Source organism: Centruroides sculpturatus, unplaced genomic scaffold, assembly GCF_000671375.1.
Source record: "Centruroides sculpturatus isolate CEXI.00-Female unplaced genomic scaffold, Cexi_2.0 scaffold442, whole genome shotgun sequence".
Classification (NCBI taxonomy): domain Eukaryota; kingdom Metazoa; phylum Arthropoda; class Arachnida; order Scorpiones; family Buthidae; genus Centruroides; species Centruroides sculpturatus.
The window spans coordinates 338,143-354,548 of record NW_019384718.1 but is presented as its reverse complement, the minus strand read 5'-3'; the positions used below and the strand labels follow the sequence as shown (position 1 = coordinate 354,548).

At 41.6% G+C, this 16,406-nt stretch overlaps 3 protein-coding genes across 3 annotated transcripts in view; 2 read left to right on the top strand and 1 right to left on the bottom strand.

Moving 5' to 3' along the window:
• Positions 1 to 240: 240 nt before the first annotated feature.
• Positions 241 to 16,406, bottom strand: part of LOC111627968 (elongation factor-like GTPase 1) — an 80,328-nt gene continuing 64,162 nt past the window's right edge. The window contains exons 22-23 of the mRNA XM_023371673.1: positions 1,881 to 2,065; positions 241 to 818 (exon numbers count right to left, since the gene is read on the bottom strand). Of these exons, the coding sequence (XP_023227441.1) occupies positions 630 to 818; positions 1,881 to 2,065 (374 nt within the window). The 3' untranslated portion in view covers positions 241 to 629. The remainder of the gene's footprint in view (positions 819 to 1,880; positions 2,066 to 16,406) is intronic.
• LOC111627971 (protein giant-lens-like) lies at positions 3,960 to 10,797 on the top strand. Its single transcript, XM_023371675.1, has 4 exons — positions 3,960 to 7,578; positions 9,853 to 10,026; positions 10,115 to 10,321; positions 10,430 to 10,797. Exons 1-4 carry the CDS (start codon positions 7,387 to 7,389, stop codon positions 10,640 to 10,642), a joined length of 786 nt encoding a protein of 261 aa, XP_023227443.1. The 5' UTR covers positions 3,960 to 7,386; the 3' UTR covers positions 10,643 to 10,797.
• On the top strand, positions 11,096 to 15,986 carry LOC111627972. The gene is made up of 3 exons (XM_023371676.1): positions 11,096 to 11,445; positions 13,378 to 13,578; positions 15,369 to 15,986. The coding sequence occupies exons 1-3, from the start codon at positions 11,311 to 11,313 to the stop codon at positions 15,657 to 15,659; spliced, it is 627 nt and encodes a 208-aa protein (XP_023227444.1). The 5' UTR covers positions 11,096 to 11,310; the 3' UTR covers positions 15,660 to 15,986.

The window sequence follows — 16,406 nt, the reverse complement described above, 5'->3', positions numbered from 1 at the left end:
GACCACTTCCTTGTGTGCTTGAATGATCATGTTTACGATTTTCTATATTATAGAATTTGATGCGCTTGTATTTCACTATACAATGTATGTTTAGATGGATTAGAACTTGAGTTTGAAAAAGTCCAATAAAAGATATATATTTTCAATTTTTTCCCCCTCTTATTTTCGTGCAGAAATGCGTTTTCAAATTACCCGATCGATCATCCGTGAAATTTAACACCGTCGAAATGTTTATTCTAACCGACAGATGGCGCCAGATAAAATCTGGAAGCGCTTCTAACACACGGTATTGTTTTATGTAGAATACACACGTTTTACTGTAATTTTCCGGTGTTTGTTAGTTAATTTTAAACGTAAATTGGGCGCTTCTATAAATTGTTTAGCAATCGTTTTAGATTAATCTATAATCGTCATTTTTTTTCTAGTTGCGCCAACCCCAGCGGAACCTCCAGGTCCATCGTGGGTGGAGGTTCCCCCAGAAACAGCACGCGCTTCGACGTCCACCCGATATTTCGCCGGCCTTCCAATTTCCGAAGCAGAACGGATATTGGAATCTTTTAATCCGGAAAGAATACATCCGAAAAGTAGGGCCAATCGACTTTTATTGACAAAAAAAGTGGAAGCTCTCGTCATTTATTTTTAGTCAGGGTCCTCTGTTTCTCCGCGTGCTCCACGATTTTCTCGTCCACGGCCAGACCTTTCCTCCTCCTCACCGCGTTCATGTATTTCCTGGCTCTGTTCTCGGTGTCGGCCTTCTCCCCGAAGTGCAGATACTCCTCTTCGGTGGTGGGCACCCAAAACGGGTCCAAGTCCAAAATCTGAACGAAAAAGAATAACTTTCACTGACGTTCCAGCGTTCGATTTTATGGAATATCGTGGGAAGATCCGCACGCAGCGGGCGATCTCCCCTTTCCCGTGCGAGGGGGGATAACTCCTAAATATGCCCCTTTGATGCCGAACACCGAGGAAGCGCTCGACGGCCCCCTACCGGCTTAAGTAGGCAATTAATCAATGGCCAGATCCTAATTACCTTTTATTAGATGCATCCGGTGATAAATATACGAATCATCGAAGAGGGAAATTCTTCCGAGGGTGGCGCAATCCGGTTCGAAATTCCCCACCCACATACGTCGACCCCGGCTCTATCTGACCCGTCCGATAATTGTCCCCTCTCTATTAATATCTTCCATTATTCCCGCTCGGGAGGGAGTCCCGCGACAGGATCGTTAGCCTCCGAAAGGAGCGTTAAATGCGGGAAAACTTAACGAAGCGGAGTGGGAGGCGCGAACGGGCGGGCGAGATCTTGGGGAAAGTCGCTATAAACGGGAGGCGGGGGTTAAAAAAACGCATCGGGCCAACGACGTCCCCTCGTTCAAACGGGATATCGAGCGATGTCGGGCAGAAGCGGATAGAAAATGTGACCCCGCATACAAGCCACATCCGGATTATCTAAGCCCGAAATGCGTGGTTCTCCCTCGTCCGTTTCCTCCCTAATCCGAAAGTGTTCTTTACACCTCCCCCTCCGACGAAACGGTAATTTTTCGGTACCATCCGGTGAGAGAGGTGGCGCGGGCGGACTTTGGTCTCGAAACGGGCGTTTGGCCCGCCTTCCCGACGACTTTTTAAGGTACGAGGTCTGGGGAGGCGCGAGGGGATGTACTTTTCAATAAATCTGTCCAAATACCCATATCCGGGTTAGGAGGAAGTGGGGGAGGGGGCGCTTGGGCGCTTGGACGCTTTCGGTCACGTAACGACCTTTACCAAACGTTCTCGTACCCCGGGGCTCCCGCTTCCCGATGTTTTCCGGGAGATCGGTCAGATACGGAACACAATACTCTTATCTGCAGAAGACTTGTCTTTTGTTCTTAATTTATACTTACATCCCAATGGCTGAATAGCAGCTGGGGACAGGCCATTCCGCTCGTTTGTTTTCGGATCTCGTTAGCGAAGTCGAAGCTCTCGGCGATTGGCAACACGGCCGTGATATCGAAAGTTTGGCAACCTTCCCTCATGTCGCTGTGAAGGATCCTTCCGTGCCTTCGGCCCAGAACGGCGTACATTTTGCCTGAAACGAAAATAATAATAATTAATTATCGAGTATCTCGTAAACGTTTCGAAGAAATCGTGCCGCTGACGTCATTTCCTAAGTTCTTACTACGCCTCATTTTGGTCCGGTCACGAACGTCGACGCGCGAGATTCCCATTGTTTTCGTCGACAATGCCATCGGATGCAAAACGATTATCTGTACGCAACGCGGGTAAAATGAAATCTCTTCCATCACACAACGTGGAAGGGGAGGGAGAGATAGTGTGCCGTTTCGGGGTTCTCTCCCTCTTCACCCCCTAGCGGTTCTAAATCCCTTTTGTGTGTTGTTTACGTTTTCTAATCCGGAATCTAAATTGGGGCGTATAAACAATTGACATTTAGCGTCCGAGAATCCGGACGCCCAACCCCGAGTCCCCCGGGGCCTGTCCCACTCCCAGTCTCCCAACCCTACGTCTTGCGATACACCTGTTTCGCCTTCATCCCAACACCTGTGTCCTACACCTGATCAAACACGGTGGGATATGACACCCACCAAAAAAATATCGCCTCCCCGTCATTTCTATTTCCGAAAACTTCGCCATTCGGTACGTTACGAAATTCTACTAATGCCGAACGTCACGTAAGCAATTACAGCAACTCGCTACCACTACGCGTCCTTGCCGTGTTATCGAATTCCCCTGTTACGTCACGTGAAACGTTCGCGAAAGTCCAAGTGCCTTTCTTTCCCTCTCCCCTCCCCTCTCTCCCGAAAGATGTAAACTGGAAAGAATGGCCGAAGAGATTTTTAAAGCTGGGTTTAAACAGAGTAGAGAAGCTAATTAGCGAAGGAGGGGAAAAGATGGCGCGATTTTTTTTGGTTCCCCGTCACGGCTATGGTTGCAAAACCACGTGACCTGTTTTTCTGTTTCCTGTTTCGTTCCCCGTTCGTGTTATTACAGCGATTATGTTGACAAGTAATATCTAACGAGAAGTCGCTTAAAGTCCGCAAAGAGCAGGCGGTTGTTGAACTGATTGATGCCGTACCCGGCGCGTTGTAACGAATTTGGCAGGGGTGCACGCGCCGATTTACACCCCTTTTAATGCTCGGAAACGTTTACTGTCGACGAAAACTGCATTTATTACAACGATTAACTATCGTCAATCCGATCGAGAGAGAGCGATGCGTGAGAGGGGAGGGCTGATGTCCTGGCTCCTCGCGCTTCACTTTCTTTTTTCAAACCTGGCCGAGGTTTAGAATTTATAAGACCACTTCCTGATGACGTGCCCGGCTTTTTAAAAATCTCTTCCCAACATTTAACAGAGGGAGGAGGGAGATTGCAGCGAATTCCTGCCTCGACACAACGCAGAAAATTAGGACTACTTATCTAAACGACTTCCTGTCACGTGAGGTCGAGCCTCCGACATGGCTTCGTGACGTCCGAAAATGACATAACTGCGCCCGGACGCCGGACTCGGCCAATAATTGAATGTAAATTAACGAACGGGGTCGTCACGATTCCGTATCTCTGCAAAACGGCTCTTACGTATCCGAAAGGGAAGATGCGGAGCGCCAAAACGTCGACTGCCGGTCACGCGCGCAAAAAAAAGAAGGAAAAATACGTTTATTCCTCCGATAAGATCAGTTCTTTTTTTTTCGTAAAAATTTATAATGGTTGGCAGATAAGAGAGAGAAAGGCCGGTCGGGGAATAACAGGATCTATCGGCGTTGCTGGAAACGAGACCAACTGACCGGAAATTGCGTCACGGGGACGGAACGGTGTCGAGAGCCGAAAGGTATACAAAACGGTTCTAACCCTTCTGGTCCATGAATAGGATGGGTGAAAAGGCCACATGATTAATGTTTCTGCCGGCCAAATCCTCACCAGGTGTGGCCGAATCGATTTTTCAATGAAAGGAGGCAAAAGAAATGGATTTACAACAGTTAAGGGGCAGCAACCCCTTGTTAATCTCTTTTTAACTTTGTCTTTGGCAGTAGGCGATTCTCTGTCCAATAAAAGGGATCGATAATGTTAACGCGGCTTACAGCCCTCCATTGTTAATTCCTAAATATGAAAAATGAGTCGTTCCTGCCGACATTTTTTTGAGGGGGGGACGGGGGTAGGTGCATATTTTATGCCTATTTACTCTCGATTTTCCCAGGCTAATTGGCCGACTCCTCGCACATAGCCTAGCCATTATTCCCTATAGTGGCAACAAACAATGAAGCAGCGCGATTTAGCAGGTCAGCGCACTTCCCTTCGACACAACCGTGAGGCCGCAAGATGAGTCAGTGGAAAATAGCCCCGAGTCCTTGCCAGATTGCTGGAGTCGGTAGTGGCTGAGGCACTTTCATTGGCGACGTCCCCCTGGAGGAAGCTTAATTGCCGCCGACCACGCCAGGGTCACAACACCTCTGGAATGTCCGAAACCCTCGAAAAAAAGGGTCCCAGCGGAATTTCTTAAACGGCAGGAAGTGGCCAAGTAAGAACAGCCTTAGGACATTGGCTGAAGTACTAGTTTCCGTCCTGTTTTTTTGCCCCCCATCCTCTTTTTCTTTTCAATCTTCTTCCATTCATCTGCTTATCGTAGTTATGTCGTGTGAGCCGGACGGAAAAACCAGAACCGATGGTTACTCCGCCGTAATGGCCACTCGAATTTTACGAGCCAAAGATCTCTCTTCAGATTAGGAGGATGCCCTTTGGCTCGAAATTATTCTACGCACGTTCGCTACCCTCTTTTATTCACTCTTCCATGATGGATAAAGGAGGAGGAGGAGGGGGGAAACCACACATTTCTATTTTAACCGAAACTGGTTTCCCTTAGCACCGTTAGAGCTGCGGTTTCGCCCGGATTAAAACTTTTTTTTATTCCTAATTTATCCCTAACTCTCAAGGGATTACGACCGATTCTCGAGTTTCTTCCCTAAGTTCCTGACGAAAGGGGTAATAAATCTCTCCGATCGGCCGAGAATGTTATGGTGTCGATGTTTGTTCTAAATCGAGTGATAAATAAGCTCGTCGGGGCGGAAAAAAACAATTTCAAAACACATAAATCGAAGCGATTTCGAAACGCCGCGACGTCTACAGTTTCTAATACTATGTTTGGGTATTTTTCAGTTGTTGACTTACTATGGGTCGGGTGCATTAGTCAACAATATGTAGAAAAAGTCTAAAAGGGTATTTGGCCGGAAGCCAGGACAGATACTGAGAATTTAATGGATTATAATTACTACCCCCTACTCGCTCTTCCAGGTTTTATCGAATACTTTCTTGTAAGTTGTCTATCTGTCGTTCAATCCTTTCACTCTTGAGGCAATGGCTTCTAAGAACCACTCGAAAACCCATAAACACCAACAGGAAGTATTAGAGTGGCTCGAACCTTATGTAGATACCCCTATTGTTTCATATACACCCCGTGAGATTTCGTAAGAACTGAAAAGGGGAGTGGAAGCGAAGTTTAGTGTTCGATGCCCATGCCGATTCGCTCGATTAAACACAGATAAGATGCGATCGGACGATTATCGCCTCCGATCGGATATCCTCCACAAAACAAAACAAAAAAAATAATAATTATTAATTAATGCCCAGTGCATTTATCGAGTTAGTTCCCATGAAAAGTTAAAATCATTTCCATGAAAGCCCTAGAGGAGGTGCGAGAAACAGAAATGATCTTTAAGGAAATTCAAGGTCTTGTTTCTTTTTTAACGAGTAAGAAGAGATAATCGAGAAGAAGAGGCATTCCTCTTGATGACTTTTTTTTTTGTAAACCGTACAGGTTTTGGGTCATGCAAAAGGGCGAGCGAATTTCAATAAGCAGAAAAGGGGTTACACCATTTCTTCCCCTTTTTAACGCTCCCATTTCCGAAGCCAGTTTTGATTTTTGTATTCAACACAATTAGAAAAAGCTCCGAGGCACCCGTGGCCACTCCGAATTAAACAGGTTTGTCGGTTGGGTCCCACGTTTTGTAAATAAGAGAATTCACTCGCCGGAATACTAATTAAAAGTTATGTATCATCCGACGCGTAGAAGGGTTGCCACACTCGTAAGATTCCGTCCAACGACCCCTTTAAGAGTGTAAAAAAATAAAAATAAATAAATAAAATTTCAAAACCCAAAAAATTGCGGACGGATCTCCATTTATCACAATCCGCGGGTCAAGTCCCCCTTCTTGACTCCTCCACAAATAGTGGAAACTGGCCAACCAATCTCTTTCGAGGCGCAACAAAGGAAGAGTCTGTAAATTACTTCGATTTGCATGCAGAGTCACACTTGATATTCACAAACTGGTAAAAGGGACGGAGAGAAAGAAGAAGGGGGGAAAAAAGCGGTATCTCTGCTTCCAACCCGTTTGGGACGCCTATTGTCGTCGATTCATCCGGCGATAATGCAACTCGGGCCTCGTAGTTGTAACAAGAAGGCAGGGGGCTCTTAGCCCTGCAAAGAAAGGGAATCGGGGCCCATACATTAAAAGGATCGATCTATCAAACTGCTGACATAATAAAGTGCAGTATACTGATCGTGTTTGGTTATCGATAGACCGTGCACAACCATTATAATAATAATAATACTAAAAAGAGAAAAAACTTCCCGAATTTCCTCGACGGCACCGTTACGTGTGGCACTAAAACGCCAAGAGAGCTCTCTAAAGGGGGGAGGGGGAAGATCGGATATTTAAAAAAATAAAATCTCCCGGCGCCGTTGACACCCCGAGTTAACCTTAAGAGTCTTAATGAGATTTCGGAACGGAAACGGGGACAAAAGCGACGACAAAACAGAAGCCTCTCCCACGCAATCACACAATAAAAATTAGCGAAGGCGTCATCCCCGGTCCCTTTCTTTCGGGCCCTCTCCGTCAGACTTTAATACCCTCTTTCTAAAGATGGCGCGCGCAACACTTTTCGAAAAATTGTCGACCCACTTATTATTATAGGGCAGTTAAGTCAGAAGAGCGGAGAGGAAGCGGTGAAGAGAACATCAAAAAAAAAGAAGGGTGAGGCGAGGGGGGACGTCGGTCCAAACGGGGGGAACCGAGATGTGGGAATGAATCGGACGCATTGACAGAACGGCTTATTTCCCGCGTACTTTCGTACGAAGGACGCGACCCGTGACGTCATACGGGGCGGGAGAAATTGGGCGTCACGTGATGCGTACGTGACAACAAGAGTGAGGGACCTCCTACGGCCAACACGTGCTCGTACACACTACCTGTTCCATCCCTCTCCGCGTCTACCTGCCACCCCTGAAGGTGAAGCGAAGTAATCCCGGTCCACAGTCATTCATGGTTGACTCGCTATAAATAATCACGTAGTAGAACGTCGTGCAAGGGAAAGCTTCAATGAGGGAGTAAGCGAACCACCTTGATGAGTAGACGTGCAACCGTTAGCGTGTTAAAAGAGCGGGAAAAATCTTACGTCGGATTCGCAGCTATGGAAACGCGGTTTGTGGCTAGTTGTTTGATTGTGTTATTCCTGACCGGTAGGCCTTCGCTCTGCGGACGTTTGATGGCCAATTTCAGGCACAAGGTGGCATACAGGATCTACTACCAGAACGGGGTAAGTGCTTTTTAAGCTATGTCGGAGCGGGGAAGGACTACGGTGGCCTTTTTTTCGGCCGGACGTTGGCCATGGCCTTCGTCGAAAGCGCACGTTTGCCGGGTTTAGAACTTTCCAGACGTCGAGCTAGCGAAGTGGGATGGTACCCCCGAGGCCCGGGCTGACTTCCTGTGCAAGAGACTGCCTAGTATAGCCTCCAGGCAGGTGCCTGGGTAAATAGTGTGAGAAAGTCTTCTCCCAACTAAACTATTAATCACGTAAATATATTTTTTTTTTATTCTTCCTGCCCTCTTCCGTTTATCGCATTACCCACCGAATTCAAACACCTATGGGTAGCACTCGGGGCGTCAGCCGCTCGCTTCCAAATTATTCCTTGGCACACGGATATTCCCGGAAGATTATTTTCCGGTCCGGGTCTTCGGGAATGGGACATTTGTTTTAATTTCGGAAGCTCGGGCACGGCCAGAAAGGCTCACGTGATCGGAAACGGTAGACAATCTCCGCATTAATCGGCGTATTGTCTACGAAATTAATTGTCTCGGGAGTAAATACGGGTTGCGTAATCTCTTGGTGAGGCGCTTGGAAAACGAAAGAGAGAAGGCCGGCATCCCCTGGAGAGGGGAGACGAAGGGCCAAAGTAACTGGTATGGCCGACCAGCAGGTGTTTTCAGAAACGAGATTGAAAAGTTGTGCAAAAAGCATAGTGATCTTTCACGCATATCCATTGAAGAACTGTACCGTGCATTCTCACGTTCGCATATTGTCACGGGAAGGGGAACATTTACGACCGGTGTCGAGTGTGAGAAGGTTCGGTTCGCCCTTCTACCGAACACCCTGCAACCTCCATTAACCCAGCAAACGGACCACACAAACCTACATAAAAGCCCGTTTTATTATGGGAATGGGCAGTTTTGTCGGCCGAGCAGCCAGGAGATGGGAAAGTACACGCTACGTCTGTATTGACACGGTTCCGTTCTGTCCAAGACGTCGGACAGTTTTTATCCCCCCTCCTCCTCCACCCGGCGTGGGTTTAATGTTCTCGTGTCCAGAAGAGCATTCATTTTTCCCCCGTTGCTCGGTAGGTGAGCATGACCATAGAAACAAAACCATTTAGGTGGGGCGCCAAGCCATCGTTAAGAAAGAAACCCAGGCGTGATTATCGGCCCGAATGACAACCTGCCCAGTCTATTAAGCGCTTTTTCAGCCGCGCGCCACTTTAATGGAGAAAATGGGCCGTGGGGGAGCGAAGAAAAACAAAAGGACGGAGCGACTTTTCTGCAAAAACGGACCAAGTTTTGACTAATGGACCAGCTGCTCGCTTCTGCCTTGTTCCGCAGATTATCTGCTTCAGTTCACTTTCCCACACAAGCGAAGCCTCACTGGCTGCGGCAGGACAATCTTGGCTGGGTGGATAATTGTTTCAGGAAGTTCGCGGTTATTTTTATATCATTTGGCGTGTCCAAGTACTTACTATTAGTTAGCGAGGCAACCTAGAGCGGGAGGAAAGAAGAAAAAAATTGGAACGGTTTCGAAACCTCCGCTCCTATCCCCCCTATTCCCACCTCGTGGACGTTATGCCACGCCGGCCATGCCTTATCCTTAAAATTTTCGACCTCGTTAACGACGCCCGAATCGCGGGCGTGATTCAATTTAAAACCAAGCATCCAGCAGGCCTTGAACCAACTGTGTTTTCGTCCAGTTTGCTAGTCCTTGCCATACTCTTCCCAGTCGTTCTGGGTGGTTTTTGTTTACCACTGTCACTTGGAGGTTTCCACCCAGAGGGTGTTGTACCGCAGGAGTGGACGCACTTCCGCTATTACGTCACAAAACCCTTACACGTGCCGGAATACAAACCGCGAACGACCGACCTCTTTTGAGCCGGTGGGTGGTTAAATTTACGCCATTGCCTCCGTTACGTTTTTTTAATAAAAAAGAAAAAATGCCAACGGAGACGAGACCCAGAATTTGGCGCCAACGTAAAAGTACGCAATCGCCAACGGGAAATACCCGTTTTTTGAGATCGGCAGTGTTCATTCAATCCGTAAGATTAGAGGACCGGTTGGAACAGGCGACAGGATGTTGGCAAACAGGGTGGAGATGACAAATGAAGACATCCACCAAGATTTATGTACGCTAGTGTCCTTCACAAGGTGACACGATAGGAGGCCACGCCAAATTCCTAACGTGTAGAACCTCCGGATCGCGTTTCTTGGCGGGAAATTTCGAAAGTAAAACGGCTTCGTTCTAATAATATCATCATTTTTTTTTTTACAGAATGCGGACGACGATTTACCCGAATGCGCTCCCTGGTCGGTTTGCAACAGAGTGGACACCTACTCCACACCCTGGGTCGAGAAACAGTGCAGATGTCCGGGTAAACACACCTGTTCCATGAGCATCGATGCAAGAGATGGGCACACCGTCGTCGACAAATCGAGGCAATTTAAGGTAATGGTGGCTTTTCCGCGGGACGTGCCACCCGATTCCGTAGTATTCGATAACAACTAATTCCACCTTTCTTCCGCCTCTCTTTCAGATATGCGAAAATGTCGTTAAACTGCCGGCCTGTAGGTATTTCCGTGACGTGACGTGGTCTTACAGTACCCGTCCCGATAACACAACGCAGCAAGTTATGCACTGCCTCTGCCCAAAAAACAGCGTGGCTTATATTTTCAAACACCAAGCCTTTCAAACAATCGACGGTTACGGTTACAGATATTTATTCGCCTGTTCGCCTCAGAGCGTAAGTAACCTTTTTTTTTTTTTCATCCCCTTCTTTTTCTTCTTCACGCGACTAAACGTCATATAACTTTTTTTTTATTTTCTTCTAAGTATTGTTATTCTTCTACAGCGCCTTAGATGCCAACGAAAGGAACCATGCAGGCTTTTTACGGTCAAAAAACGACCGGACGTCGAAGAGGTCAACACTAACACTTTGTGTCAATGTCCTCACGGTTATACGTGTCCTCAGCATCATACCGAACCGAGCGTCATCACGGGCACTTCGTATCCTCAAGAACACATAAGGACTTACAGTGGATATTGCGCACCCCAATATCTTTAGTCGCTGGATGTTTCGTACCATCCAACGAACTTATAATTATGTACATAACATGTTTGGTATCAAGTGTGCCATAAATTTGTACAGGTTCGTTTGCCAAAATCTAACATATGTACATAGTCGATAAGATGATTATGAGGGATATCTTAACAAAAACANATGTAAAGATGACCTGAGGAGGACGTGAAGATATTTTTATATATAAAAAATCACGTATGTTAATTAGTATACCCCCTCGTGGTAAGAGGACCTTTTATCGGGGCTACCGCTATTTTTATGTTAAATATAGTCGCTTTATTATTATTATTATAAGAGGTAAACAAACGTTTACAATGAAAAATAGACGTAATTGAAAGGCGCGCTACCGAAGTGTAGCCCCGGATGCTCTGACAGATGTGTGTTATAGGTACGATTTACGACGGGACCAAATTTGGCATAGGTACAGTACATATCGGTGGGAGTTCTGTGAACTCGGGACCGAGTTCAGCGACACAATATGTGCATCTGAAAGGCACGAGCAAGACCAACCAACCGTTCGCTTAGACGGAACTAAGCAAGGATGAGTGTTACCGTAACCCTAATGTCTCATGGACTGTATTTCCCAGGCTCAAAAGTCGGGGGGAGGGGAGACGCCGTTTATGGGTGGAAGGACGTAAAAACGGCAACTGGTGATGCTCGTTACGACACAAGTGGTGGCGACAATGTGCAATGTGCTGACAATTGGACTGTTCCTCCTAATCGCCGCTTGGACGACGACTTCGGCCGTCCACAATGAAAAGGCCGTCTTGCGTGGCATCTCAGAAAAGGTACAGTCGCTTTGTTTAAATATAAAAATCTACGCTTCTCTACTCGCGATTCTTAGACGGCATAATGAGAATTTACACCCCAAGACAGACTTTTATCATTATCATTATTTATCTCTTCCGCGTAATATTAGTAATGCTAGCCTTTAAAAGAAATAATAAAGGGGAGCCAAGTTACGCGCCTTCACAATACTTACGAAGCAGATATCAAAAAACAAAAAAAAATGTCTGGGACGGGTCAATGATGTAACAGAAGGTCACGTTTTATGGGTTAATTTTCTGGTAAGTTTTACGTCGACCGGACACAAATTTCGTTATAATACGTGGGAAAGGTCACAAGTACTTACGACTTTAGATATTACGAAGCCGAGTGATGAAGAAACTGGTACTGTAATTATCGTTCTATTTTCCCCTTTGGCTTTATTATTATTGTTGTATGAATGAAATTCTTTTATACTCGGGGTTATGAATGAGAATTCATAGACGACTTTTTCATTGATAATGCCGTAGATGACGTCGAAAATGATTCCAGATGTTCTTAAGATTCGATGAGGAAGACTTTCAAGGTTAAAACTATTTAATTCATTCTTTGTTTATTTTTTATTTTTATTTTTCGATTTTTCCGATTAAGGAAAACAAAGGTAGCAAAATGAGAGAAGTTTTAAAGTCTTGCAGGGAATGACAATACGTACTTTCCCCTATTTCTTCCAGGTTAAAGATTTTTAAAAAATGAAACGAACAATCGATCAATTTCAAAACAGATTTTTAAATTCTCGTTGAAAGAAATAAATTATTTCTTTTTTTTTTATTTTCCTCCGACCAAACAATACTTTCCTAAATGGAAAACACAATCGCTACATACATAATCACTAGATAAGTAATTAAAATTCCATATTCGTCCGTTAATCTGTCAAAAAACGTAGAAAAACACAATGCTATCTTTATCTTACAGAATGTTTGATAGCTCAGTACAAGCACAACACATCCATAATAAGTTAGAAGGGAATAAAGAAACTAGTTTAAAAAATATATATAATAATAATAATCTGTATTTATTCTGTTTTATATCCTATCAGAATAAAAATGTTCCAGTTGCTAATCAATTCTAAAATGGCATTTCCGGTTTTAGTAGGCACAACGTTCATTATTAATTAGATTTATAGGCATGAATTATTTATGTACTTTTAGATGAGATAGATTCTTATTATGTTCCCGAGGATAAAAAAAAAAGACGTTAACTTGATAAAATCTTAAGTTTTTCCTCCTCTTAAGAATGTATTTTACAAGTAACGTACAGCGTTTTTCTATTAATAAAGATTACAGTACCATTTTCTGATACTTAAATTTTCATTAAGTATAAAATTTATTCGATAAATTTGCTTTAAAAAATAACTTTTTTAAGCTTAGTAACAGCAAGAATAAAAGGAGAGGGGGGGAAAAAAGAGAGGTCTCGACTCGACCCATTCGAATCTCTGGAGACTTTTCATTCAAGAGCGGAAATTTGATTCATTGAGCCGTAACCACGTTACGTAAACATAGAAAAAGGGCATATTTGGCTACCAGGAACTGAAAGAGTGTCGATGCATCTTTAAAGCCGTGAATGTTCGTTTGCACAAATAGAGTGTAACAGGTATGTAGCGCTGTTGGGTCAGAAAGGAGATTAAGAGAGAAAATAATGCTAAACATTCGACCTTGGCGTGCCAACTGTGAATGCACCATCGATCCCCGACTTAAATCAAATGAATGATTACAATAATAATTATCGTGTTTATAATCAGATCGATCATCACGTTATGTTTTTATCGTCGAAAACGATATTCAATTTTGATAACGCATCTTATTGAATGACGTGTTGCTTCCATTCGTTCTCGTTAGTAGAGGGGGATTAAAATTAAGGTTACTTAACTATTCCCCTTTCCACTCTCTCTCGTCTAGATACCCAACAGAGATGGAAAATTACTTCCCTACGGTTTGCCCGAGTGCTCGACTCAACAAGTATGTAACGCAATGTACATCCGACTGAACCGAATTCAATCCCTATGTTACTGTCCCAAGACTTATAGCCTATCCTGCTCGAACAGAATGGACTCGGCCGACGAGCACACTATTAATTTGATCGCCGACGAAGCTGGTGTAGTAAGTACTACCGTATTGTTTTTTTTTGGAATGATTTACGAAAATGTATAACACCTTAGCCTACAAATCACGTATTACATCTCATTAGTTGCCGTCCCTAAGTTTAATTCGAGACACACCCTGCCTTCAACTGTCTACTGTGTAATAAATGGGGTTTTTTCACTCTAATAAATCATTACGACCATCTAAAAGCAATAAAACTCGTACAGCACAATTAGAGGATGCCCGATTTGTGCCACTTCACAGTTACACATCAGGGGGGCAGAATAGATTTCGACTTAATTAACACGCTAAGCAATTTTCCTATGGAAATTTACTATTTTTATAATAATTTGGGTTCATTATTGTGATGTAATAGAACGATTCGGTTACAGATACTACTATTTCCCTTTTAAATAAGACGTGACTGTCACAAAACATTGGTTGCTTTCACGTTCTTATTGTCAGAACACGTTTTGCCAACATAGCACTTTTCGTTTCTTCTACCAAAGATAAACACGCACGATAAAGCCTTTTTATATTGTTTCTCATTAACACACTGGTGTTCCTGAATTTATAATCTTATAAATACAATCTTACATTACTTAACTATAATCTAATAATAATAATAAAAAAAAATAAATACAGTCCCCCTTTTTTTATTGAACTAAACTGTAGTATTATATAAAAAGGAAATCCTTCTTATTAAATCAAGGGTTATTGCTACATTTATTACCTTGATTTTTTTTAAAATAAATGATTATAATGATTAATATTAAATTTTATTTTTAACAAAATATAATTATTAGTAAATCTAGCTTATCATTTAGAATTCTGATGGATTTGTTGACCTAATCTCAACTAGGTTTGATTGTATCTAGCTAGTCCACCCACAGTTTCCTTTTTAGATAACTTCCTAGCAGTTATTAAAATACAGTAGGTAACAAGAAGAAAGAATCTGGTTTTCTGTCCTTCATTTCAACATCCATAATTTATTTTTATAAACTACTCTAATATTAACTTAATGAATAAACAAAAAAAATTCTTTAAACAGGTTGATCCTTTACTTTCATTCATATACATGTACAGATGTAATATTAAGCATTTACACTGGATATAATAATAATTAAAGCAATTATACTGGGTTTATTTTATAATTTCCATTATGATATCATAGTATTAAATTATTATAAAATTAACAATTAAACTAGCTTACAGGAATTTTATATTAAATATCAATTAAAATTGGCATATAACTTCTAATTATTTTACTAGAAAATATGATAAATATATAACCATTGTCAAATGACACAAGATTGCATCCATCTTTTAATCACTTAATGATTAAAAGATGGAACATTAGACAATAATTTCTCCTAATAAATAGATGAGAGGTCCATAATTAAATAAATTTGAAATTCAGAATGCAAAATTAAAAGATTTCTATCGATTCAAACTAAAAAAAAAACTTATCAATATACAAATATAACCTATTTGCTTAATCTATATAAATGAACCTACTAAACTACAGTTCTTATCTGATTTTCTTAAGCATTTTATTAATCAGATTATTATTTAAAGCTTCCTTGATGATTAACAATATCTAAATTAATTCTAAGATACCATCTTATGTACACAATATTTTTCCATAATAACTGAATTGAATATAATTAATATATAATTTATTATCGTGTAAGTTTTCAAAGAAAATTACACTTTGTGCGTTTAATTACTTAATTAACTTTACTCCTTTAGTATTAATTTTAAGTTTTCTTTTGTTGTGTCAATACTTTAATTAATTCATTTTGTAGCCGCTGACACTGGTCAAAATTTGCGAACCAATTCATACTGTGAGACCTTGTAAGAATCCCAAAGACTGGATGTTACTGGCATTACAGAGCAGGAGAACAGGAAAATCCCATTATCTAGTCATATGTCACTGTCCATCGTATGCATATTTACAAGGTCCAATCAAACACAGCATACCGACCTATGCTCACATACCCGGAATTAATGTTTATGGTATGCTCTGCAATCAAGGACATCGTAAAGAAAGACAATGGCCTAGAGGTCAGGAAAGTATTAAAATCTGTAATCACTAAATGTTTTTAAATAGTTTTTTTTTTTAAATTTACTTAGACATTAATTTGATTAATGGCAAAAACTTTTTTCTTGCTTATTATAATGAGAGTTTGCATAATGTATATTTAATTCTAGAATAATATGGATAATTTTAAATGTATAGTACTATTATACCTGTCACTAACAAGTTTTCCAAGTAATTATCTAACCGGATTAATGTGCTTCTTTACTAACAAATTTAATTATAAAAAAAATTTACTTATTACACAAAAAAAAACTTTTATAAAATTTTTGCTTAATAAGTTGTTTGTTTGATAAAAATATTTTCTAAAGTAAGAAATTTTATAAATGCATTGATTAAACATTACTGTTTTTACACTAAAATCCATTTTTACATAATATAATTGCAAAAATATGGACAATGTTTATTACATTTTAAATTTATTTGCATTAAATTCATAAAAAAATTAAAATTTCTATGCCATAAACAANCAAAAAAAAAAAAAAAAAAAAAAACTGTTGGAATTCTTTCACAGTTTTGTAATTTTATACAAATGATCATGAGAAAGAGACTCTAGAATAAAACCTCTCAAACTCATCAATAAGTGAAAAATTGTATCTGATAACCTACAGAAATGATAAATACAAAATTATTTGACACACAAATTAGTTTACAAAATTCCATATAATATAGTAAATGCTTAACAAGGTTTTTCTTTAGATATGTCAAAGTAATGATTTCAGTCAAGTTTAGACGCATTTTACTC

Excerpts from the sequence above, each read along its gene's own strand:
- LOC111627971 (XM_023371675.1), top strand. The coding sequence starts at position 7,387 with ATGAGTAGACGTGCAACCGTTAGCGTGTTAAAAGAGCGGGAAAAATCT. Across the intron at positions 7,579-9,852 it reads GGATCTACTACCAGAACGGG|AATGCGGACGACGATTTACC; the intron begins GTAAGTGCTTTT and ends TTTTTTTTACAG. Across the intron at positions 10,027-10,114 it reads ACAAATCGAGGCAATTTAAG|ATATGCGAAAATGTCGTTAA; the intron begins GTAATGGTGGCT and ends CCTCTCTTTCAG.
- LOC111627972 (XM_023371676.1), top strand. The coding sequence starts at position 11,311 with ATGCTCGTTACGACACAAGTGGTGGCGACAATGTGCAATGTGCTGACA. Across the intron at positions 11,446-13,377 it reads TGCGTGGCATCTCAGAAAAG|ATACCCAACAGAGATGGAAA; the intron begins GTACAGTCGCTT and ends TCTCTCGTCTAG. Across the intron at positions 13,579-15,368 it reads TCGCCGACGAAGCTGGTGTA|CCGCTGACACTGGTCAAAAT; the intron begins GTAAGTACTACC and ends TTCATTTTGTAG.